Genomic DNA, 23,408 nt, shown 5'->3' with positions numbered 1-23,408 from the left:
ATATGGCCTGAAGTTTCACAGGCAATCGTCCCCTTGCTTTGATGCAAGAAAAGAGGATGAGGTAGGTGGTGTTGGTGGAAAGTGCCGTCAGGTTACATGGTGATCCAGTAAGGGTTTCAAGGCAACAGACAAACAGAGGTGGTTTGCCATTGCCCACCCCTGCATAGCAACCCTGAACGTCCTTGGAAATCCAAGTACTAAAGAGGTCCAACCCTGCACAGCTTCCAAGCTCTGATGATCTATCTTGGTCTATCCAGGTGGCAGGTTGCAGAGGCAGCTTGGATGCAGGTGTTCCAGCCTCCAGGTCAGCCACAGAGTTCGCCCGGAATAGCCACTGATCTCCAGATGACAGAGATCAGTTTCCCCCTTAGAAAACAGCAGCTTCAGAAGGTGGATTCTGTGGTATCACAATCCTTGCTGAGCTCCCTCCCTTCCCCACATTTAGCCTCTCTTGGACTGTGCGCCCCAATCTCTGGAAATTTCCTAACCCAGAGTCCTTTGCCCTTTGCTTTGCTTTCATGTCTTCATGCCCATAGAAAAGTTAGCAGGAAAAGCAGTGGTGAACAGATCTATGATCTATATGTTATGCAGAATGAAACAGTAGTAGAGGTGCCACCAGCCTGGAAGAAAAAACAAAGGTCCTGTCCCTTTAATAGCCTCTGTTATTTGCCAGGTGATTTTATTGACCTCTCTATCATGAAAAGCTTCACTTGCTCATTTCTACACATTAGGCCTCTATTCAAGGGACAGGACATTTTTTTCCCAGGTTTGTGGGCAACCCTAAGTGATAGATTTACAGTGGCAGAATTGGGAGGGGGTCGTATTTTGGAAAGCTACCTGAGGTGCTAGAGTGCCATATGCACGGATTCCTTCTTGCCTCATCCCCCTAACTCCCCCCATACTGCAGCATTTACAATGCACCTTTCTCATTTGCAATCTGAATTGTTCACACTCCAGAATTCTACCACCTGTACATGGCGAGCAATCTTTGAAAATGTGGCGTGAATATATCCCAAAAACATGACATGCAATCCTTCCCCCATTCACTAGGAAATTGACATGGACTCTGGGATTCTGGGAGGATACAGAGATGTGCTTGAGAATGAAATTTTCATTATAACATGTTGGGGCGTGGTGTTTTTTTTTTTGGTGGATATAAAAAAGTGGAAGCAACTCTCACATCTGCCAGCCTCCAGGTTGTTAGCCTCCTGGGATAACAACTGCTCTCTAGACAACAGAGATCAGTTCACCTGGCTGCTTTGGAAGGTGGACTCTATGGTATTACACTGTACTGAGGTTCCTCTCTGCCCCAAACCCTACCCTCCTCAAGCTCCACCCCCAAAATCTCCGGGGGTTTCCAAACCGAGAGCTGGCAACTGTAACTGGAAAGAACCCTGTGTTGGAAGGTGGAGTCTTATGAGCAAAAATTCTACGTTGTGAGCTCCTGGCATTAAAGTTGTGAGCGAGCCATTTGGCTGCTGCATAAATTAGTTTGCTCTGGAGCCATCCTTTCTGAGCTAAGACAAAAATGTGTGAGCCGGAGGCTAAGAAACTGTGAGCTAGCTCACACTAACTCAGCTTAGAGGGAACACTGATTCCAGGTAACTGTTCTGATTCCCACATGTTTTGAGTAGATGATCTACAAATCTACACTCCAGCCAATAAAATCCTTCTCCAATAAGCTGAGAAACCAGATTTGCTGCTACCATAAGAAAAAATAATAATAAAAGCTTGGAAGTAAGCATGAAGGAACGGAGAGAGAAAGGGAGCAAAAGGGACGCCCCTCTTCCTCCGCCACCATTCCCCCGGTGCATTCCTTCTATCCGAGAGTCTCACGAAGCTACCTGCAGTGGAAAAGGCCCATGACCCAGCGCAGTTGCCCTGATCAAGGGGCTCGTGGATCATTCCAGACCATTTCTCAGCCGCGTCGAAGTGATGGGGAAGCACCTCATTGGCATCCATGCTCATCTGAAAAAAAGAAAAAGCAGAGGAAACAGGAAAAACAGTCACAAAAATAGAAAACCAGTCCGGGGATTCCCAGCCAAAGCGGGCCACAAACGGTCATATCCTGGCTTTCAGGATACTCATTCCATGGTCTTCCAACAATGCCTGAGCTTCCCCTTGCTCAGTGACTTCATTATTTATTTATTTATTGACTTCACTGAGACCCTGCCTGTCTCCTAATAGGGACCCAACACAACTGACATCATTCTCCCCTCCACCATCTTATCTTCATAACCACCCTAAGAGGTAGGTTAGGCCAAGAGCAGGTTGTGACTGGCTCCAGGTCCCCCAGCAGGCTTCCCTTGCAGAGCCAGAACTCAAATCTGGGTCTCCTGGATCCTAGTCATACACTCTGAGCTCACCAAATCGACCGCAACTGTTCCCCAGCTGATCCTAAAGGAGGTCATTGCTCAAACCTTTTCAGACCATATCATGTCTCAGAATTCTAAATGACAGTTTAATCCTAGTTTGGAATGCTAGTTTGTGGGCAAGAAACAAACCCCAATTGGTTACAGAGGCCACAACTGGACCTCAGAACGAACTGTGCTCAGGCCAAAGACTCCCAGAACCAGGAAGTCTTGGATTTTGGTTCGTGTGTGTGTGTGCATGTGTGTGTGAGAGAGTCTAGTCTTCCAAGTCTTCCTCATTCTAAGCCAACTCCAGGTTGTTAAGTATACCAATACCATATCACTATGAAAGTAATAAAAGAAAGTCCCATAAAAAGATGGAGAAAGGAGGACAACAGAGAGGAAAAAAATCAGATCATCCAAAATGGTTCTTTGGAAATTCATGTTCAATAAACATTGATCCTATGTTCTACCACACTATCACTTCAGGACAGTTAATTGAACATCCATGCAGGGCATTGTGGGTGAATTCTTCTTCATCTACCTTGGTCCTGTCAGGCTGTAGTCACGCACACTAAATAATCCACTTTCATTCCACTTCCAGTGCACTTTCCAACTGGATTTAACTGTGTGAACTGGCAAAATCCAGTTGTAAAGTTCATAGAAAGTTCATAGAAAGTGGATTGAAAGTGGATTGAAAGTGGATTGAAAGTGGATTATTTCGTGTGTGTGACCATAGCCTCAGAAGGAAAGTCCAAAGAACTTTCTTCTGTCTCCTTTACGCTTCTTTCTCTCTCTCTGTAGAACATTGCACCTCCCCTGCTGGCCCACAAAGCAGCAACGAGGCTGGGTCACCCCCACAAAGAACTGCTTAGAGCGCCCCAATCCACCACTGGGGTCAAAGGTTGCTCACTCTGTGTTGGGAAGTTCCTGGAGATTTGGGGGAGGAACCTGGGGAAGACAAAAGTTTGGGGTGGCGAGGGACTTATTTATTTATTTATTTAATTTTATTTATACCCCGCCCTCCCCGCACGCAGGCTCAGGGCGGCTTACAGTATGAGGTGCATTACAGCACCATAATACACAACATGGCACACAGTGCGATAAAAACACAATAAAACATTTTAAGACACTTTAATACAATGGGCAAGCGCCCAAGGATCCCGCGTGACAAACACCTCTCTCCATATTGCACCTGCCCTTGGGGCAAGGGAGGATGATGTGGCCCCCTGATGTACCTTGGCCACTCAGCCTCCGGCAGCGGTGCTGCAATCCTGGCCCTCATTGATGGTAGTGGTAGCGGTGGCGGCTCCTATTCAAAAGCCTGGCGGAAGAGCTCCGTCTTGCAGGCCCTGCGGAACTGTAACAGGTCCCGCAGGGCCCTGATCTCTTCCGGGAGCTCATTCCACCAGATAGGAGCCGCCACCGAAAAGGACCTGGCCCTCGTGGCAGCAAGCCTGGCCTCTTTCGGGCCCGGGGTCGCCAGGCGATTTTGCGACCCCGACCGTAGTGCTCTCTGGGACCTGTGCGGGGAAAGGCGGTCCCTCAGGTATGCCGGTCCCTGGCCATGTAGGGCTTTAAAGGTAAGCACCAGCACCTTGAAGCGAATCCGGAATGCTATAGGCAGCCAGTGCAGCGCTTTCAGCACAGGCTGAATGTGGTCCCATTTCGAGGCACCCGCAACCAGCCTGGCTGCCGCATTCTGCACCAGCTGACTCCACCTTAACGATGGAGGCCCAGGTGGCAGCCCCATGTAGAGAGCGTTGCAGTAGTCTAGCCTCAAGGTGACCGTCGCATGGATCACTGTGGCTAGGTCTTCGCGGCTGAGAAAGGGAACCAACTGCCGCACCAGCCGAAGATGGTAAAAAGCTGCCTTGGCAGTGGCTGCCACCTGGGCCTCCATCGTTAAGGTGGAGTCCAGGAGCACTCCCAAACTCCTAACCTCCGAAGCTGGCACCAAAGGCGCCCCGTCGAAGGCCGGGAGCGGGAGCCCCAATCCCATCCCGTTCCGACCCAGACACAGGACCTCCGTCTTCGCCGGGTTCAGCTTCAGCCGACTCCGCAGGGTATAATGCCATAGAGTCCACCCTCCAAAGCTGCCAAGAAACTGATCTCTGGAGATGAATTGTAATTCGGGGAGATCTCTAGGCCATGCCCGGAGGTTGGCATTGCAGCCCTGTCCAATATGGCACTGGGGCTTGGCTACCGGCCAGCTAGCAGCAGTATGGAAGGAGGTGATGGGCATAGCTTGCCTGGGGCCAAAATAGTGCTTGTGTTGCTGGCCCCATGATGGGCAGCATACGGCTCCTGATGGGTCGACAGCTTGCATTCCTGGCTTGATGGACAAGGTCTTGTTCTTCTTTCCCTGAGAAAAAGGAGCATCTTGGACGCCCCTCTCCTCATTTCCAGAAAGGGAGCCAGGCTCTTCCTTCCTTTGATATTTCCACTGCCAGCTGCCTCTGGCCCCCTTGTTTGCTTTAGAGGGGGCTTCCTTTATGTTCAGGGTAATCTAGCGGTGCTCCAGTTCTGCTGACTCAGTGGCATTAGCTGATGTCCCCAGGGCTTGTTGCCTTCCCAGAGAGCCCAGACATCAGCTTTCCAGTGGGAAAAAACAACACCGGCCAACATAAAGAACATCCCTCCCGGGGTGGAAATGGCTGAAGGCAGCTGCTGAGTCAGGATTTCTTTGCAAAAGTATCCCCCCCCCCATTGCTCCTATTTTAACAGAAGCACACACGCACACAAATCCCCCCCCCAAAAAAAGTATAAGTGATCTCCTCGTGCCATTTAGCCCTCCAGACTGGGAACAGGACACCCCCAGGATTAACTTCCATGATTTTGCAAAGCACAGAAAGTAGTAATAGGTGCAGGTGTGTGCTCATTAAAAACCACAATTATCCCCCTTTTAATAATGAGCTTCTAGAACTCAGGCAGCATTTCCTAAATCTCTGACAGAGGAAACTGTGTTAACAGTTTGGAAAGGAGAATCATGCACACTGCTTTTGGTGAGGAAAGTTGGGTTAAAATGTACTAAAGGTAAAGGTTCCCTTGCTCGAAAGCCAGTCGAGTCTGACTCTAGGGTTGCGGTGCTCATCTCTGTTTCAAAGCCGAAGAGCCAGCGCTGTCCAAAGACATTTCCGTGGTCATGTGGCCGGCATGACTAAACACCGAGGTGCATGGAACGCTGTTACCTTCCCACCGAAGTGGAACCTATTTATCTACTTGCAATTTCTTGCTTTCGAACTGCTAGGTTTGCAGGAGCTGGAACTAGAGATGGGAGGTCACTCCATCATGCGGCACACCCGGGTCTCAAACTGCTGAACTACCGACCTTCCACAGCCTGCAGTTCAGCGTCTTAACCACTTGAGCCACGTAGCGAGGTTTTATTCAGGGCTGCCCAGGAATCATTGCCGGCAACCAGACAAAAATTCCTCTACTTCTCCCCCATGTATTTTGCCCCCCCTTTACATCTTGAAGATGCTACAGCAGAACAGGTAGACCAGTACCATCCCCAAACAGAACATTTCCCAGCTCTGCAGGCCTTAGAATTCTGTACCCCTCATCCCCCACCCCCATGCCAGCAGCACCAGTAGAGGAAATATCAAAAGCAGGAATATCTTAATTTAAGGCTCAGACTCTCGGCCACCACACTATGTGAGTCTCGTTGTTGCTTTTTGGTCATGCATTCTTTAATGGTGGTGACTGGCAGATGCCACCCTGTTGCATACTGGGAGCGCATGCCACGGGAGACTTACATGCAGTTCGTTCATATTCATGACAGCCGTGGGAGGCTTGATGGTGCCTAGCCGGTACTGGATCCCCTCTTCCAGTGTCATACCCCAGAACTGGCTGTAGTTGGACGCTCTCCAGCTACAGAGAGGGAGGGAAAAGAAGACACTTGGATAATGTGGTGATGTTTGGCATGGATCCCTTGCTCAGGATGCTCCCCCGCCCCCCTTCATTCTTTCCCTGGCTGCCTTGTCCTCTTGTGGCTTCATGATGGCTCCAGCAACCTGTTCCATGATCAGCACCATGGAACAAGTAGTGTCTAGATCTCTTCACTTGCTCATGGAACGGATGGCACCAACCCCCTACCCTTGGGTTGCCAACCTCCAGGTGGCACCTGGAGATCTCCCGCTATCACAAGTGACCTCCAGATGACCAAGATCAGTTCCCCTAGAGAAATCGGCTGCTTTGTAGGGTGGTCTTTATAGCACTTTACCCCACTGAGGTCTCTCCCTTCCCAAACCCCACCCTCCCCAGGCTCCACCCCCATAATCTCCAGGTATTTCCCAATCCAGAGCTGGCAACTGTACCCCAGCCTCATCTTCCTAGCAGCAAACTCTCAATAGTGCACAACAGCGGCCTTCCGCTACAGAATTGACAGCAGGCAGCATCGATCACAGCTGGGGCCCCCCTACCATATGATGCTTCTTATGTTCCTGCCACTGAGAGCAAAGCCAGCCCTACCCAGCAGGTGAAGGGAGCTTTGACTCTCAAAAAATCATATCCCCAAAATAGGCTTGCCAAGTCCCCCCAGGGGGCTGGGAAACCCCTGCCGGAGAGGCCCGTTACTCGCCGGCAGCGGATCGGGCCCCGGGGGAACCCCACCCCCAAAGCACGCAACATGCCCGGCATCAGCACGTCACCTGGAAGTGATGCAATCACATCGGGCACGTTTGGGGCAGGGACACAATCATCCGAGGGAAAACTATATGGTTTTCCTTCGGATGATTGTGGCCCCGCCCCCAATGTGCCCAAAGTGATTGCGTCACTTCCGCACATGGACTCCTGGACCAGCACTGGACTCCCCCGCTCTTCATGAGGTGAGGACTTGGCAACCCTGCCCCAAAATCTTGTTGGTCTCTAAGGTGCTATTGGACTCAGATTCTACTGCAGACCAACACAGCTACCCTCTGAAACTTATTTTAAAAGGTATCCTATTAAACAGAGCTTCTGCTTGAAATTTTGAAGAGTTGCTATTAGAGCTAAAGGAAATCTCTGCATTCAAACCTCTGAATCCCAGTGCCAGGAGGCCTTCAGGGGAAGGCCTCAACCTCCATGCTCTGTTGTTGAACCTCCAGAGGAACTGGCTTGCCACTGTGTGAGACAGGCTGTTGAACTAGATGGACCAGCAGGACTCTTCTTATGTTCTTATGAACTCACCCTGACATTTTGTGTTGGCTCCACCTCCTATGGCAGCCATTTTGTGGTTGGCTCTGCCTCCCTGTGGCAGCATTCCAAAGGTGTCCACGGGCTCAAAAAGGATAAGGACCCCACTCTAGTACTAGGGTTCCCAGGTCCATCTTCGTCCCCAGTGGGGGACTTTGGGGGGGCATTCCCGGAGGGGGCGGGGCATCCCCTATGTGATGATGTCACATTGGGGACATCCCAGCTCCAAGCCCCCGGGGTTCCCTTTAAGTGCACGCAGGTGGAGGGCCCAGCACATGCGATCTCCGAGCAGCAATGCCAATCGGAGATTGGGTGCAGGGCCTGCAGCTGCCCCTCTCCCTCCTCTCTCTCAAGAGAGAAGGGAGGGGGTGGCTGTGGGTGTTGGGGCTTGGGGGCGGGGTCCCCCCACTGGCCAGCTGCCCGGTGCGGGTTGAACCCCCCAAAAAGCAGGTAACCCCCACCAAACCGGGGGGGGGCTGGCATCCCAATCTAGTATTCTATGTTCATTCCCACACTCTGCATCCAAATCCCACTCCAGATTTCAAAGCCATCTCCCATTAGGTGCAAACGCCAGCACTTTGTCCTTCTGAGAAACTACACACCCCATTTCTTTGAGCCACTGTATAACAGAAAATTTTCTGGTGCATCATCAACTTGAGTGGTCACCCCTAGGCTCATGGCCAGCAGAATTTCTTAATGAAATTCATACCCGTAATTCCCTCTGTTGACCGCATCAATCAGCTCCTCATTCATGAGGCAGGCATGGTTTTCACAGTCCCATTGCCCATTTCCACTGCAAGTGCTGAGGAGAGAAGAAACAGCACAGATCAGGCACGAAGCCACAAGGGGAGAACAGGCTTGTAGCAAGACAGAATTCATAACATTTCCAGGAGTCTAGATTTATAGACAACAATGCCAGAAGATAGTAACACTGAGAAAATTTAGGTTGGCCTCCTCTACCACTTAGCATTTATATCACCTTACAGTGGTCCATGTGTTTTATAGTAGCTGTTTGTACGTTTGGCTTAAGACCTCTGGTCAATGAAGCTAATAACTGAAAGGGAAGGAAAGGCACCTTACAGTGCAGCACTGGCATTATCTCCACTGTGCTTACATAAGCCCTGCAAAGTAGGACAGTCTTATTGTCTCCCATACTACAGAAAGGTAGGTCCATGTAAGGCGACCGAGTGAGTTCCCTGTGTGTCAAATGGGACGACCTCAGAGAAATGTTGGGAAGGAAAGCATGATAAAAACTTTGTGGGCTGAAATACCAACCCAGCAGCTCATGACAAAACACAGAATTAAAAAAAAAACTTTCATAGTGATTTAAATAACCCCTTGGATTCTGGGGTCTGACATATTGACTATGCTTTGGAAAAAGCCTGGCCGGCCTATGTTCGCTGGCTTCCTCCTCGGATTCCTTTTCAACCGGCACATTTGTTTACAAGCACATTTTTATAAAGACACCAGGAATTTCCAGTGTTCTCAACTCCAAAGGAAACAGGCCCTGCCAAGGTGAGCCTTGAACTTTGCATTGCTTGGTGAAAGGGGTGTCAGCAGGGTAAATATGGCAGGTCTTCTGGTGGTTCATTCAGCTCAGCACAGATGTACAGTGAAATGTATTACTGGGTATGTCCCACTTCCCTGAGCAATGAGAAATTTATATGACAGCACTTAGTTTCCTTTGGAATGGCAGGAGTGGAAATGGATGTCGTCTTTTTGTTTTAAAATAATGATTTATTTACAAGCATGTAAGCAGGACACAGTGGAGGCTAACAGATTCCCAGAGCTGGCAGCATGACTACTAATCACAGGCCCCGGTCACACGGGCCGGAAAATGCAGGGGGGAGGCATGGCTATTTGTGGCACTGCACGTAGCCGTGCGACAACGTGATCAGACGCATCGGCGGCAACCCACGGTTCCTGCCCTCGGCGTGTGCGCTGCAACGCAGACGGCCGGAGGGAAAAGCCGCGCCGGCATGATCACACCAAGGGAGTCCGGAGGCAGCCCATGGCAAACCATTTGCTACCACCTTCGTTGAGGTTTTTTTTTATAGCGCATTTTCAGCAGCATGCCACGGGTTTGCCACGGGTGTGCTCCACTTCTCAGATGTTCTGGTGTGATCGTGACCGGAAAATCTGCCATCCTCTCGTGGCTCTCCCGCGGCAAATTCCCTGTGTGAATGGGGCCACAGATCAGTTTCCCAAACAGCAATTCTTCCAGGTCTCTTAACAGCTGCAGCCCCAGTTGCAGCTAAAGCTAGTTAAAAACTTTCAGGTCTCTCTCTCTCTCTCTGGCTTCATTCACAGAATGAGGATTCTCTGCTCTGCATTTATGGATGCAGAGACTTTATCATTGACAATACGAGTGTCCACACAGGAGTTTTCTGTGCACTTTTCTCCATCAGCCACAATTTTAACCTGTATTTGTTCTCTGCTTTTGTGGCTTTTGTGATTTTTTTTAAAAATTGAATTTTTATAGTGCTATAACATTATAATGTTAGAGCAATTGCAGGTTTTTTTAAGCACCCTCAGAAAGCCATTCAGTGGCATGATGGGGAAAATGGTGGATATGCAGGGGGTTCATGGTAGGAACATGGCACTGATGTAGGTGGGACCTTAGAAAATGTGAACTTTCTTATCCAGGCAGTACACTAGTGCATGTGGATTGTGGTCTTTCCATAAAAATTGCAATAAAGCAGGTTTGTGAAAGAGCATACTTAGGACAACTACTCAAAAAAACCCACGTTTCTCCAGTTTGGAAGCAAAGGCAGAAGAAACCATCTATGTGGAAGCTGTGACCAAATGCACCTGCAACCAAGGCTTTTTTCTGGGGGAGTTCCAGAACCTCCTCAACAATTTTTTTAAAAAATGTTTAAAAGTCCATGAGTTTTCAGTATACAGATTGAAAACCTCATTTCCGTCTTGAGAGTTCTGGCACCTCTTTTTCAAGAAAAGAAAAGAAAAGCTCTGTCTGCAACTACCCTTGCCGTCTCTCTGGCCTTTTAAAATATTGACAGGTGTGACATTCCAAGGCTTGGGGAGAGATCCCATGCCATTAAGACCCATCAAGCTCCTTTTGCTAGGCTTGGATACCAAATCAGGCAACCAGTTAGGTGAAATCATAGCAATGAAACGGACAACCAAGACAGCCAGCCTTTTAGCAGTAGAACTAAGACAATACTCTCTGAAAACAGAAGAAAGGAGAGTGGGGAAGCAGAAGCATATCCCTTTTCCCTGCCAGCAGTTTCTACTCCCAAAATTACTCCCCCCCACAAACACATACACATGGCCTATTTCCACATGCAGGGGGAAAGATACAGGCCCCTCTTTGTGTATTCAGCTCCCTGAAGACATCTAGACTATGTATAAAATTGTATAAATTATGCATATTGAGCATGCTTGCATACTTGATGCTGTAGTTTTTACTGTTTTACATAATTCGATTTCTGCTAGTTACAGAACCATGAAGCCCTCCTGGGGAAACAGCCAAAGTCCCCACTCTCTAAAGTTGCCAACTCCAGGCTGGGAAATTCCCAGAGATTTGGGGGTGGAGCCTGGGAAGGGTGAGGTTTGAGGAGGGGAGGGACCTCAGTGGGGTATAATACTATAGAGCCCACCCTCCAAATCAGCCGTTTTCTCCAGGGGAACAGGTTTCTGTCACCTGAAGAGCAGTTGTAATTCTGTGAGATCTCCAGTCTGCATCTGAAGGTTTCAAAACATGGCTCCCCCAGCATTGCGGTCCTGATCCATATTGTTTGCCTTTTATATCGCAGAACTCCCATTGTGTTTGATGGAGTTGACCCTTTGTAGAACAGCTGTACAATCATGTGGGCTAGAAACATGACAAGGCAGGGGTCATTTCGTAGAAAAAGAGGTGTAGGAGCTCATTAGTATAATTCATTAGCAGAGGTCATTTCGTGGGGGATCGTGGGGGATCGCAGTTCCCCCGGGTGAGGTACGGGGGGTGGGGCACATGACGAAGCCCCGCCCCCTGCTTCCGGCCGCCCCGCTTCCGGCCCTCATTCAGCCAGGAGGAGGCAGGAGAAGAGGGAGGGTAAGTTGCTTCCTCCCTGCCTCTCCCCACCCCTGCCTGCCTGGGGCCAGGGAGGGCCTTCGCGGGGCTTCCTAGCACTCCCGCCGGCCTTGGAGGTCCACCGCCGGGCCCCTCATGGAGCTGCAAGGCCGGTGGCGGCGGCCGGGACCATTGGGGGTGGGGTGTGTGGCCTTATGACACACTTCCGGTGATGTCAGGGGGTGTGGCATATGCTGCCACACCCCCTGGCATCACCGGAAGCATGTCAGAAGGCAACACCCACTGCTCAGGCTCCACTGGACTGTTTTGGATTGCTAGCTATTGGGGGGGGGGGAATGTGCAGATCTGTCCTCGCAGAGGAGGGAGAGCTTGTACCTGAATAAAACTTGGTTGTAAAGGTGCCACTGGACTGTTTTAGACTGGGGGGCCGGGGGGGGGCTCTGCAGCTTACCTGGCTGCCTCTTGCTCTGACTGAGGGCTGCTGGGAACAGGGGGTGAGGCTTGTTGCATGTGCCCGCCCCCTGGGCTCTTTACTGCTGGAGCTCCGCTCCTGTGCGCTCCTGCAGGAAATGACCCTGCCCTGTGACAAGGTGGTTTTAAAGCAGAGGTTCATAGACAGCTCTTTATTGCGTGTTTTCCACCACCGCCCTCCTTTGGTCGTGCAGCTTCATGTTATGTATTGGGACTGACTGAACCATTCCAGGTATGTCACCCCAGAGACTGGCTGAGCTTGGAGCACAAGAACAATAGCCTACCAGGACTCTGGAAGTAACCAATCAAGTAGTAATGCTGTATAAACAGCCTATCACTGGGAGTGGGGTGTGTTTGGGTGTGGCAATTGCATGCTATTTAGCAGAGCTGCGGCTTTGGGGCCTTGTCTTATTCTTGCTGAAATCACAAATAAAGTTGAGCTGATCACTAGACTTGAGCCTGCTCATCCATGGAACCCACTATTTAACAATGACAGAGGGATGCCCTTGCCTGGTTTGAAGGCAACTCCTAGGAAAGCACCACAATCCCTTCAGGAATCTTCTGTCTCCCTGACACGATGCCAGGCCCAATATTAGCTACACATCACAAAATGCTTGGCTTTTGTCCTGGCTGAAAGCCACTTTAAAAAAAGCGGCCAAAAAAAGAGAGCCTCCTCCTTTCCCATCCCAAAGGCAGAAACGAAAGGGCTTCTCCTTTTACGGCTCTGCCCAGACGCCTTCTTGAGTTAGACAGTGCTCCTCCAGGACCTACTGAGCAGCAAACAGTAGACCAGAGGGGGATGTATTTTAACTCTTCTCCTACCAGGAGGATGCAGGACAAAGGAAGAAGAAACAGCTGCTGGCTGCAAACTTCGATCTTCTCTTCTCCTCCTTTGCTACTTTTCAAGAAAAAAACCCAACATGTTCCACTCCCTGCATTCTCAGTTGCCCATGGTTTCAGCTGCATTCAGACACTGTAACAAACAGAGGTTTGTCTGCACAAATGCAGCCAGTTCTGGGGTTCCAAGCAGGTTTACCAAGCCCCTGCTGGTGGGGGGGAGGGTCCTCCACTGCTAGTGGGCACTTCCCTGCAGCTATTTAGCTGGCCAGCAGGGGGGAAATGGTCAGACTCCAGGGAGGGCAGCATATAGGTGGCATTGTAACATGCCAGCTTCACTCCCTCTCCGCCTGGAAGTGATGTCAGAATGTTGCCAGTGGACAACCTGGCATTTTGGTCAAATTCCAGAGCTCCGCTAGTGATGCACATACGTCACTTCTAGGCACATGGAGAGCAGTTCTGGAGGCCTCGCTTCAAAAAGGATGTGGGCAAAATCGAGAGGGTGCAGAAGAGAGCAATGAGGATGATCAGGGATCTGGAGACTAAGCCCTACGAGGAAAGGCTAAGGGCTCTGGGAATGTTTTGTTTGGAGAAGAGGAGATTGAGGGGGGACATGATTGCTCTCTTTAAATATTTGAAAGGCTGTCATTTGGGGGAGGGCAAGGAGCTGTTCCGGTTGGCAGCAGAGGACAGGACCCGAAGCAACAGGTTTAAATTACATGCAGAAAGGTATCGGCTGGATATTAGGAAAAACGTTTTCACTGTCAGAGTGGTTCAAAGGTGGAATCAGCTGCCTAGGGAGGTGGTTAGCTGCTCCCCTTCACTGGCAGCTTTCAAGAGCTGGTCCTGCATTGGGCAGGGGGTTGGACTAGATGGTCTGTATGGCCCCTTCCAACTCTATGATTCTATGGTTATATGAATATCAGTGCATTGCCAGCAACATAGCAGGACTTACTTCTGAGTAGGAAGACAGAGCACTAGTTTATTTATTTATTTTTATTTATTATTTCGATTTTTATCCCGCCCTCCCCATAGGCTCAGGGCGGCTTACAAGGCACACTGCCGATATAGTACATCCATAAAACATTAAAATATTAATATTAAATAATACATAGTATCAAATATTAAAACATCATATATACAAAGCAGTAATCGGTGCTCACTTCCTAATAGCAAGATGGCGATCTCCTAAAGTCTCATCCTCTTTATCAAAGTGCCCACATCGTGATGACCCTGTCCACAGGCTTGGGGCATAGATGGTACCATAATGATGGCGGCTCCTATTCGAATGCCTGGTGGAAGAGCTCCGTCTTGCAGGCTCTGCGGAACTGTGCTAGGTCCCGCAGAGCCCTGATCTCCTCTGGGAGCTCGTTCCACCAGATAGGAGCATGAGGGAGCTCCTTTCAATAGGCTGTGCAAGGGAGCCTGAGACAGCTGGGCTGGAGGGGAGAGATTCCTCTCTGCTAGCCCTGCTGTCTCAGTCTCTCTTGGGCAGCCCATTGAAAGATACTGTGCAAGGGAGCCCGAGACAGCTAAACCGATGGAGAGAGACCTCTCCCTGCCAGCCCAGCTGCCTCAAGCTGCCTTGCACAGCCCATTTCAAGGGGCTCTCTCATACAGCCCGTTGATAGACTGTGCGAGGGAGCTCGAGACAGCTGGGTTGGCGGGCTGCATGGGGCTGCATGGGGCTGCACCAGGAGCACCCCCAAACTCCTAACCTCCGACGCCGGCACCAAAGGCACCCCGTCAAAGGTCGGGAGAGGGAGCCCCAGCCCCGAACTGATCCGACTGAGCCCCAGGACCTCCGTCTTTGCCGGGTTTAATTTCAGCCGACTCAGTCTGAGCCACCTAGCCACAGCCTGTAACGCCTGACTAAGGTCGTCGGGAGTGGAATCTGACCGGCCGCCCAACATCAGATACAGCTGGGTGTCATCAGCGTATTGATGACACCCCAGCCCACAACTCCTGGCTATCTGGGCGAGGGGGCGCATGTAGATGTTAAACAGCATCGGGGATAGCACTGCCCCTTGAGGTACCCCACAGTCAAGGGGCCACCTCCGGGACTGCTGATCCCCTATAGCCACCCTCTGTCCCCGACCTTGGAGAAAGGAGACCAGCCATTGATGGGCAAGCCCCTGAATCCCCACGTCGGCAAGGCGGTGGGCCAGCAGCTGATGGTCGACCGTATCGAAGGCGGCCGACAAGTCTAACAACAACAGCGCCGCCACTCCGCCTTGATCCAGATGCCTACGGAGGTCATCAGTCAGTGCGACCAGAACAGTCTCCACCCCGTGACCAGGGCGAAACCCGGACTGATGGGGATCGAGGACAGAAGCGTCATCCAGAAATGCCTGTAGCTGTGTCGCCAACACAGCTGTGTTTGGCTCCCTCCCTGCCCTGCAATATGGACTCCTGGAGCTGTCTGCGGACTTCTAACTCTTTTGGTGGCCCTTCATCTCTGGTACCTTAGACAACTGCCTTGGTTGGCCTAAGGGATAAGCTGGATGACAAACAGCAGGGTGCCAGGAGCACCAGGGGCTTAGCTCACTCCCAGCCATCAGTAGCACGGCAGGTGACTCGAATCTCCACTGGGTCCTCCTACTCTGTCACTGGCTGAGTCCAAGTCATGTCCCGGGGCACTGCTGCAGAGACTTAACTTGGACCTGGCTTAGGGTTCTCAGTCCCCAGCTCTGGGTGGCAGGGGGAGGAAAATAAAATAAAAATGGCCACTGGTTCTATGTTGTGATGTCATTTCTGGGGGGAAACATAGAACTTTCTGGCTGTTCCTACAGAGGTGTGACATCACGTCTGGGGTTTTCCCAGAACAGATACTATGCCACAGGGCTCTTTTTGTAGAAAAAGCCCAGCAGGAACTCATTAGCATAATAGGTCACACCCAACAGCAGGAACTCATTAGCATATTGGGCCACACCCCTGACAGCACAGCTCATTAGCACATTAGGCCACACCCCCATGTTACCAGAAGTGTGGTTATCCAGCCACACCCACCTTTTGCTTGTTATTCTGTTTACCTTGTTTGTTGTCAAAACCCAGGGCCTTTTTTTGTAGCAGGAACTCCTTTGCATGTTAGGCCACACACCCCTAATGTAGCCAATCCTAATGAGTTTCTGCTGTTGGGTGCGGCCTATTATGCTAATGAGTTCCTGTGCATTCCTCGTTCCTGCCCAAAAATAGCCCTGCTATGCCATTACCAACAGTTCCAAGTGGCAGTAGGAGAAAAATATATTAAAAAGGCATCGTTACATGAGCCGTTACATGACTTCTTGCATAAACCTGCAAGGGATGGAGGGTGTTCCTGGAGCCATTGGTGATTTCTAGAGCTACCTCCGTCACTCTAGAAATCTCAGCTGACACGGAGCCCCCTGCCATATCACTGCCCCCAAAACTTCCACCCTACATTAATATGGAGTTTGATTCAGGATTTCTCAAACCAAGGAGTTTGCAATCATTCTCCACCCAAGAAGGGAGAGAGAAGGAGCCAGGGGAAGACATGAGCCTGAGAACACATTACATTTGTGTCAATTATGAAAAGCCCCACACCCCACACCTGTGACACCTAAATGCTGCCGTTTTTCTTCCCACTGCTTCAGAAAAGGGAGACTATTTAACTTGGGGAAACAGTGAGACTTTCCTTCCTCCAGTGACCTGTGGGGGCCACTGAGGACATTTAGCAATACAGAAAGAGATCATGGCTGTGGGATTCTTGCACCGGGTGTCGTTTGAACCCAGATTGACAAACGTGGGCAAAACCAGCTGGCTTGTAACTGGGTTCTAAATGAACTTGATCCAAATATGTAGCTGTCCCCATTTTACTTGTAGAACTCATGTAGTGATTTACCTCTACAGAGTTTCCACCGAATCCTAGAGTGGCCTGATGTCACACACACACACACACACCCAAATTGGTCATGCCATCCACTCTCCAGCACCCCCTATGTCTCGCCCCCCCAGTCCCCCCCCCCCGGGATGGCAACCCCACACCCTACTCTTCTACTCTGCCATCCTCACTCACAAGTTTTCTTGTTCTGAAGCCTGGCTGTTTTGACATAAAGGAGGGATATTCTTTCCCCTGAATCTCTTTTTCACGCAGCTGCGGGGGTCTCTCCTCCCACGCTCTAGACCAGGCAGAAGCTATGAGGCAGTGGGAAAAGGCAGAGGTCAAATTCCTCTACATCCAAGATTCCTTTTCAAAAGGCCTCCCTTTGCCCCCAAGCCATAAACACACACACACACACACACACACACTTACAAGAGGTTGGCAGAACACCCCAGTCGCTAAATCCTTCCAGGCAGGAATTCAGCCCTGCCTCAATTTCTTCTACAGGATTTCAAAGTTCAATATGCTCTGTGTGTGTGTGTATGTGGGTAGAGAATCAGTGGTGGGATGGGCCGGATAAGGAGAGAGAAAAGGGAAAGGAGAGGGTTAAACCTGAAATGGCTTCCTTTGCAAGCAGTCAGCCCTGTGAATCAAGTTTGCATCCTCACATACCTGTGTCTGGGGCGGTCTCTCCTTATGTCAATTTTAGCAGACACTCCTATTTATGAAGCTTGTGAACTGACAAGGTCTCTTGTAAAGTTGTGATCCTGCTTCACACCTGGGAATAGCTGACCTTGGTTCTTGCCTAGAAGCAGAGGAGGCTGGTCTCCCTTGCACTGTAGCCAATAGCAGACACGATAGGGCTGGAATGCTCCACGGAGCATGGAGGTGGGCTGGAAGGTGTGTCTGACCTGCAGGCACGCTTTTGTTTCCTGCCCTTGCTGCTCAATTTGACCTGCATTTTATTCTTTGGGAAAAAATGTGTGTGTGGGGGGGGGTTTACAGGATGTGCAGCCAGAAGACTAAGGTGATTTCCACACTGATTGTTTGCCTGGCAATGCTAATGGCCAGCGGAGTTCCCCCCCCACACATCCCCTTAGCATTGTTTGTGGTGCTTCCATGCACCTCCCAGCTTTCCCCAGGCTTTGCTACGGTTCTTTCCAAACCTATTTTACTATGATCTTTTTTGAAAGGTCGCAGCAAAACTGGTGTGGCTGCTGCACGGATCAAAAAGTACAATCTTTTCAGCAACATTTTCCCTGTCCCAGTCTTCTGTGGTGGCCATTTCCTCTCCAGAGCCAGTTTGGTGTAGTGGTTAGGAACATGGTCTCTAACCTGGGAGAACCAGGTTTGATTCCCCACTCCTCCACATGCAGCTGCTGGTGTGACCTTGGGTCAGTTACAAGTTCTTTCAGAGCTGTTCTCTCAGGAGCAGTCCTTGAAAGAGCTCTCTCAGCCCGACCTACCTCACAGGGTGTCTGTTGTGGGGAGCGGAAGGGAAAGTAATTTGTAAGCCACTGTGAGACTCCTTCGGGTAGTGAAGGGCGGGGTATAAAACCAATTTCTTCTTCTTCTCCTCCACCCCACGCAACCAAGGAGCTTTTTCAGGACTGACATATGGATATAAGATTATATTGCTATGACAATGAGTAATTTTGAAAAAGGCCCTCTGGTGGCACAGTGGGGGAGGGCTACCACAGGGGACTGGGACAGGGAAAATGTGCCAAAGCCCACCCCTAGGGTTACCAACCTCCACACGAGGCCTGGAGATCTCCTGGAATAACAACTGTTCTCCAGACTACAGAGGTCAATCCTCCTGGTGAAAATGGCTGCACTAATTTCACAAGTTACCAGTAGACATCAGTCTATTGCAACATAATTATAGTAAGTCAACTGATAAAGTAGAATTGGTGGTCACTATTCAAAAGCACAAGTTGCATTTAACAAGAGAAGGTATGACAATTCATAGGTAGAAAAAGAATCCAACAGGAGACTCCTCTATATCCTTTCCTCTGCCTTGTTTGTGGACTTTGAGGTCTTTTGGACACTATTATACTGAAAGGAGTTAGTCAGTGCTACCTAGGACACTGAAACTCCGGCCATAGAGATGTGTGTCAGGTAGCCCTGTCATAGAACTGGAATGTGGAGGGCTGCACTGCCTCCTCTTCATTCCCAGCTCATCCCTGTCTAGCTTCTGGCTGCTATCTCTGGCCTGACCTTGTTGTCGTTCTCCAGCTGCAAATTAACTTGCCTGAGAAAGTTAACGACTTAGACACCTAGCCGCTTGCCTGCTTCTTGCTGCGCGTGCGAAATGTACTCATTGGCTTGGGCTTATGTGGGGGGGGGAGTTTGATTACACTATATGTCAGTGGCCATCATATTACAGGTCATTCCTGACACAAGCTGTATACTCGTTCTTTAGTACTGGACTACCAATAAAACACTTATCTTCTGAAGAAGCCTTGTGTGTGTGGTGTGACCTGACTAAGGAGCCTGACAATGTGTCCAAAAGGAAACCCTGGGCCGGCCAGTTTCCCAGGGATATCCAGCTATACTTTGTTGTACGGAAATAAGCATTTTCCAGATGCGATTAACAATTGATAAGAAAAATGGTCATGGAGCAGGCCCATAAACAATGTATCATGTAGTTTGGCCTAGTTTGTAAACTGCTTTAACCTAAGGGTCATTCCAAGGAATAGGTTTTGTCAAGAAGAGTTTCATCACAAAATTGCTTTGATGTTAAGTGACCCACTTACCAGAGGTTGCAGTTATTTCTGTAGGTCGCACCTGTTGGGAATCTGTGCCCACTGCGGATGCAGCCTGGGGAAAAGGGAAAAACAAGGAAGTAGGTGAAGTGAGAATCTGGGCATGCACAGATGAAAAAGGGCTCAAATTTGGGGGATGCTTATCCTCTGAGGGTCACAGCTGAGTATCCTGCTTCCTATTTATTGTTAAGGATCCTGCAAGAGCATCCTGCAAAAGGCTGATGGTTTGCTCAGTGACTTTTCATGCATGAGAATGAATGAGAGCAGATGGCTGGGGACCTCTCGCCCATTTTTGGAATACCCTACATACCTGAGTTTGAGAAAGTGACACCTGGCCAGCCCCTGAAGAATAATAGCCTACTAACTATATCCAGACCCTTGAGCTTCTGGGACAGATTAAGCACTGCTCATTTTAGGAATTGGCCACTGGAAAGAGGGGACCATCAGAACAGAACTGAGCCCCTCAACAGGAGTCTCTGTTTCTTCTCCAGATCTGGCTTTCCTGGGGTTAATATCCTGAGCTTAGAGTCAAGCCAGAGAGCTGAGAGCGACTGAAGGCATCATTCCCACCCTCCATATGACAGGCCCAGGAAAAAGACATCTATTGTTTATGAGCAAGGAAATCATATTTTCCTCAAAGGGGGTCAAGGGGGGTTAGCAGCTGCCATGGAAATGACAAGATCTAGGCTGGGGCACTGAGGACCAATGTTCCCTCTAAGCTGAGTTAGTGTGAGCTAGCTCACAGTTTTTTAGCCTCCGTCTCACACATTTTTGTCTTAGCTCAGGAAGGATGGCTCCAGAGCAAACTAATTCATGCAGTAGCCAAATCACTCGCTCACAACTTTAATGCCAGTAGCTCACAAGGTAGAATTTTTGCTCACAGGACTCCACCGCTTAGAGGGAACATTGCTGAGGACTGCAGGTGGTTCGATGGCACATCTGTATGATAAGGTAGGTTCAGGGGCCCAGCAGCAGCCTGCAGCCTGCAAAAACCCAAAGATCACTTCACTCGCTCAGCCCACTAATACATCCCCACATTCAACCTGGAAAACCCAAACAGCCCACCCATAACCCACAGAAACTGTTCTGATAGACTGGGCCGCAAAAAACTACATCCAGCATCCCAGCAGGCAGCACCTCCACTTCCTCTGACCATTGTCTGCCATTTGTCCCTGAAATCATCAGGGTCTCAGAGGTAGACTGCATTTAAACATGGAGGCCTGGGGCTCCTCCTCCTTTATTTAAGCCATCCAGATTCATAGCCACTCCCCCCACACACACATCTTGTGGCAGTGAGCTCCTTTGTTTCTGCTGCCAATCCTTGGTTGTGTCTCCACATCTTGGTGTTATGAGAGATGGAGAAAAAGACAGACACATGATGGACAGAGACAGTATATGAGGGGGCATTTACAGTAATCACCAAGACGCACATACTTCAATGTCAACCACACACATGGCAATCAGCCACACTCTCCTACTGACTTACCATATGCGCACCAGGCAATATTGTCCTCAGATACACAAATACCCACTGACACACGCATGAACCTCTGTATACACCGCCCCATCATCCAGCCCTTCCCACCTTCCTTCCTTTTATCCCCTTAGAAGCTCATTGACTCAGAGATCTCGAGCAGCAGAAGGTATTTGCTTCTTATTTTTTTGATGCAAGGGCTGAAAGAACTGAAAAAAGTTTTGCCGTTGCTAGAGTAAACTTAGGATTGATCCCACCTTCTCACCAATGCCTTACCCTTGTGCACAACAAATGGGGGTTCAATGCCCAAGCAGTACTCCCAAAAATCAGGACAGCAGTCCGAGATGGTGCGGTTGCAGAACAGGTCACAGTAGCAAATGGTATCAAGGTAAGGCACCGTGCAAGCATCGTTTCTCCCTGGGCAGCAGGCATCCTGGCGTTGGCAGTATGAGCCCCCCGCATCTCGAATCCCCCGTTCATGCAGTCCCGGGGCCAGCTCTCTCCGTGTTCGAGACACATGAGCGGTGGCTGTCTCATCTGCCAGCAGCGAGACCACCAGGAAAGTCCAGAATGCCTTCATTCTGTCTTCAGTCGTCTGAAATCCCCAGGTTCTGCAGAAGAATGGGAAGATGCAGAATCAATCAAATGGTGGCACACAGGGGTCGTTTCGTAGAAAAAGAGCTAGGGGAACTCATTAGCATAACTCATTAGCATATGCCACACCCCCTGACATCACCGGAAGTGTGTCATAAGGCCACACACCCCACCCCCAACGGTCCCGGCCGCCGCCGGCCTTGCAGCTCCACTGCCGAGCCCCATGAGGGGCCTGGCGGTGGACCTGCAAGGCCGGCGGGAGTGCAAGGAAGCCCCGCAAAGGCCCTCCCTGGCCCCAGGCAGGCAGGGGTGGGGAGAGGCAGGGAGGAAGCAACTTACCCTCCCTCTTCTCCTGCCTCCTCCTGGCTGAATGAGGGCCGGAAGCCGGGCGGCCGGAAGCAGGGGGCGGGGCTTCGTCATGTGCCCCGCCCCCCGTACCTCACCCGGGGGAATTGCGATCCCCCGCAATCCCCCCCGAAATGACCTCTGGTGGCACATCCCTATAGCCCAGTGTTTGCCAAGGCACCCAAGTACAATGTCTACATGGAAGAGTACAACATTTCTAAGGGTGTGAAAACCCTTCATGAGAAATTTAGCTAATTTTGTTGAAATTCTTTTGTCTTCCCTCAAAATTCTACCAATCTGTTTGATTTGATCCCACCCTTCTTTGGGGAGACTTACATGTTTCTCCTCTCCCCCTGTTTTGTCCTTGCAACATCCCTGTAAAGTAGGCTTGGCTGAGAGAGGATGATTGGCCAAAGACATCCAGTGATTTTCGTGGCAGAGTGGGGATATGTCTTAGTTTGATAGTCTTAGTTTGATAGTCTGATCACTATACCACACATTGTGCAGATGTTCCATCCAAGCAAAAGGCTCCAGATTTCCAGTGAATTCTATTTTATGATGACAAACTAGCAATACTCTGGACCTTTTCCTCCTATCCTCTCTGGGCCGTATAATGCAGAAATGACCTTCCCTGCAGGAGGGATGTGTTCAGGTTTGAGCAGGTTTGTTAAACAGACATTTGAGGGGTAACTGACCTATAGATCTACAACAGTGCATGCCCAGCAAGAGCTCTTGTTCCTGCTACAACCTCTAACATATCTGTCCTGGTCACGTTCCCTGCATTCCAGTCTTTCCTAGTCGGTACACAGTGGCTAAGGAACATAGTGCAGGACATTTTCCTGTTTACCCGGATATCGGGCTGGAAACAGAGTGGGCGGCAGCCTTGAACTCGCAGATCAAGTGAGGGCAGGCTGTTAAATGTGGGGGGAAGAGGCGTAGGACACTGCACACCCAAACATTCTGTTCTGTTGAGTCCCGGTGTTTGATATGCTGTTATTTATAACATTTCGATCCCATCCTCCTTTCAACAAGCTTTCAGCAAAATCTTCAGCTTCACTTCAATCCCGCAAGGTAGTCTAGGCAAAGGAGCAAGTTAGGGAGACAGCTGGATGATCTGCCCTGAAAAGTGGCTGCCTGTTGCGTCTCTGCACAAGTCACCATTCTGGGCTTACCACCTTCCAGTGAGGATGTACCCAGAACAGCGACTCAGGTGGAGACACAGGGGGTGGGAGTAGTAAGGGTTCACTTGAAAGTCCTCTAAAAAAGGAAGCGTGCTTGAATATTAGAGCTCAGAAAGCTATGGATGTTTAGATGTTCACTGTCACATCCTTTGACCCTCTCGATGCTACCTAGAGTCGATGGCTCCTACGAGCTCAGGCTTCAGCAATGCAAGACGTTCTCCGTACTGAGCACCAGCAATCTCAGGAGGAGGTGCGGAAGGTCAAGAAGCAAGGAAGGAATCTGGGCCTCTGCCTCAGCTTTGCCCTCCCAGACCTAAAAGCAGGGCTATTTTTGGGCAGGAATG

General features: G+C 50.0%; 1 protein-coding gene across 1 annotated transcript in view; it reads right to left on the bottom strand.

Moving 5' to 3' along the window:
* Positions 1-23,408, bottom strand: part of TINAGL1 (tubulointerstitial nephritis antigen-like 1) — a 44,843-nt gene that overhangs the window by 18,501 nt on the left and 2,934 nt on the right. Inside the window, exons 2-6 of the mRNA XM_015417351.1 lie at positions 21,221-21,555; positions 19,462-19,525; positions 8,233-8,325; positions 6,107-6,221; positions 1,845-1,968 (exon numbers count right to left, since the gene is read on the bottom strand). Coding sequence (XP_015272837.1) covers positions 1,845-1,968; positions 6,107-6,221; positions 8,233-8,325; positions 19,462-19,525; positions 21,221-21,524 — 700 coding nt within the window. The 5' untranslated portion in view covers positions 21,525-21,555. The remainder of the gene's footprint in view (positions 1-1,844; positions 1,969-6,106; positions 6,222-8,232; positions 8,326-19,461; positions 19,526-21,220; positions 21,556-23,408) is intronic.

Source organism: Gekko japonicus, unplaced genomic scaffold (assembly GCF_001447785.1).
Source record: "Gekko japonicus isolate JY-2015 unplaced genomic scaffold, Gekko_japonicus_V1.1 scaffold2170, whole genome shotgun sequence".
NCBI lineage: Eukaryota > Metazoa > Chordata > Lepidosauria > Squamata > Gekkonidae > Gekko > Gekko japonicus.
This window is presented reverse-complemented; position numbering and strand designations above follow the sequence as displayed.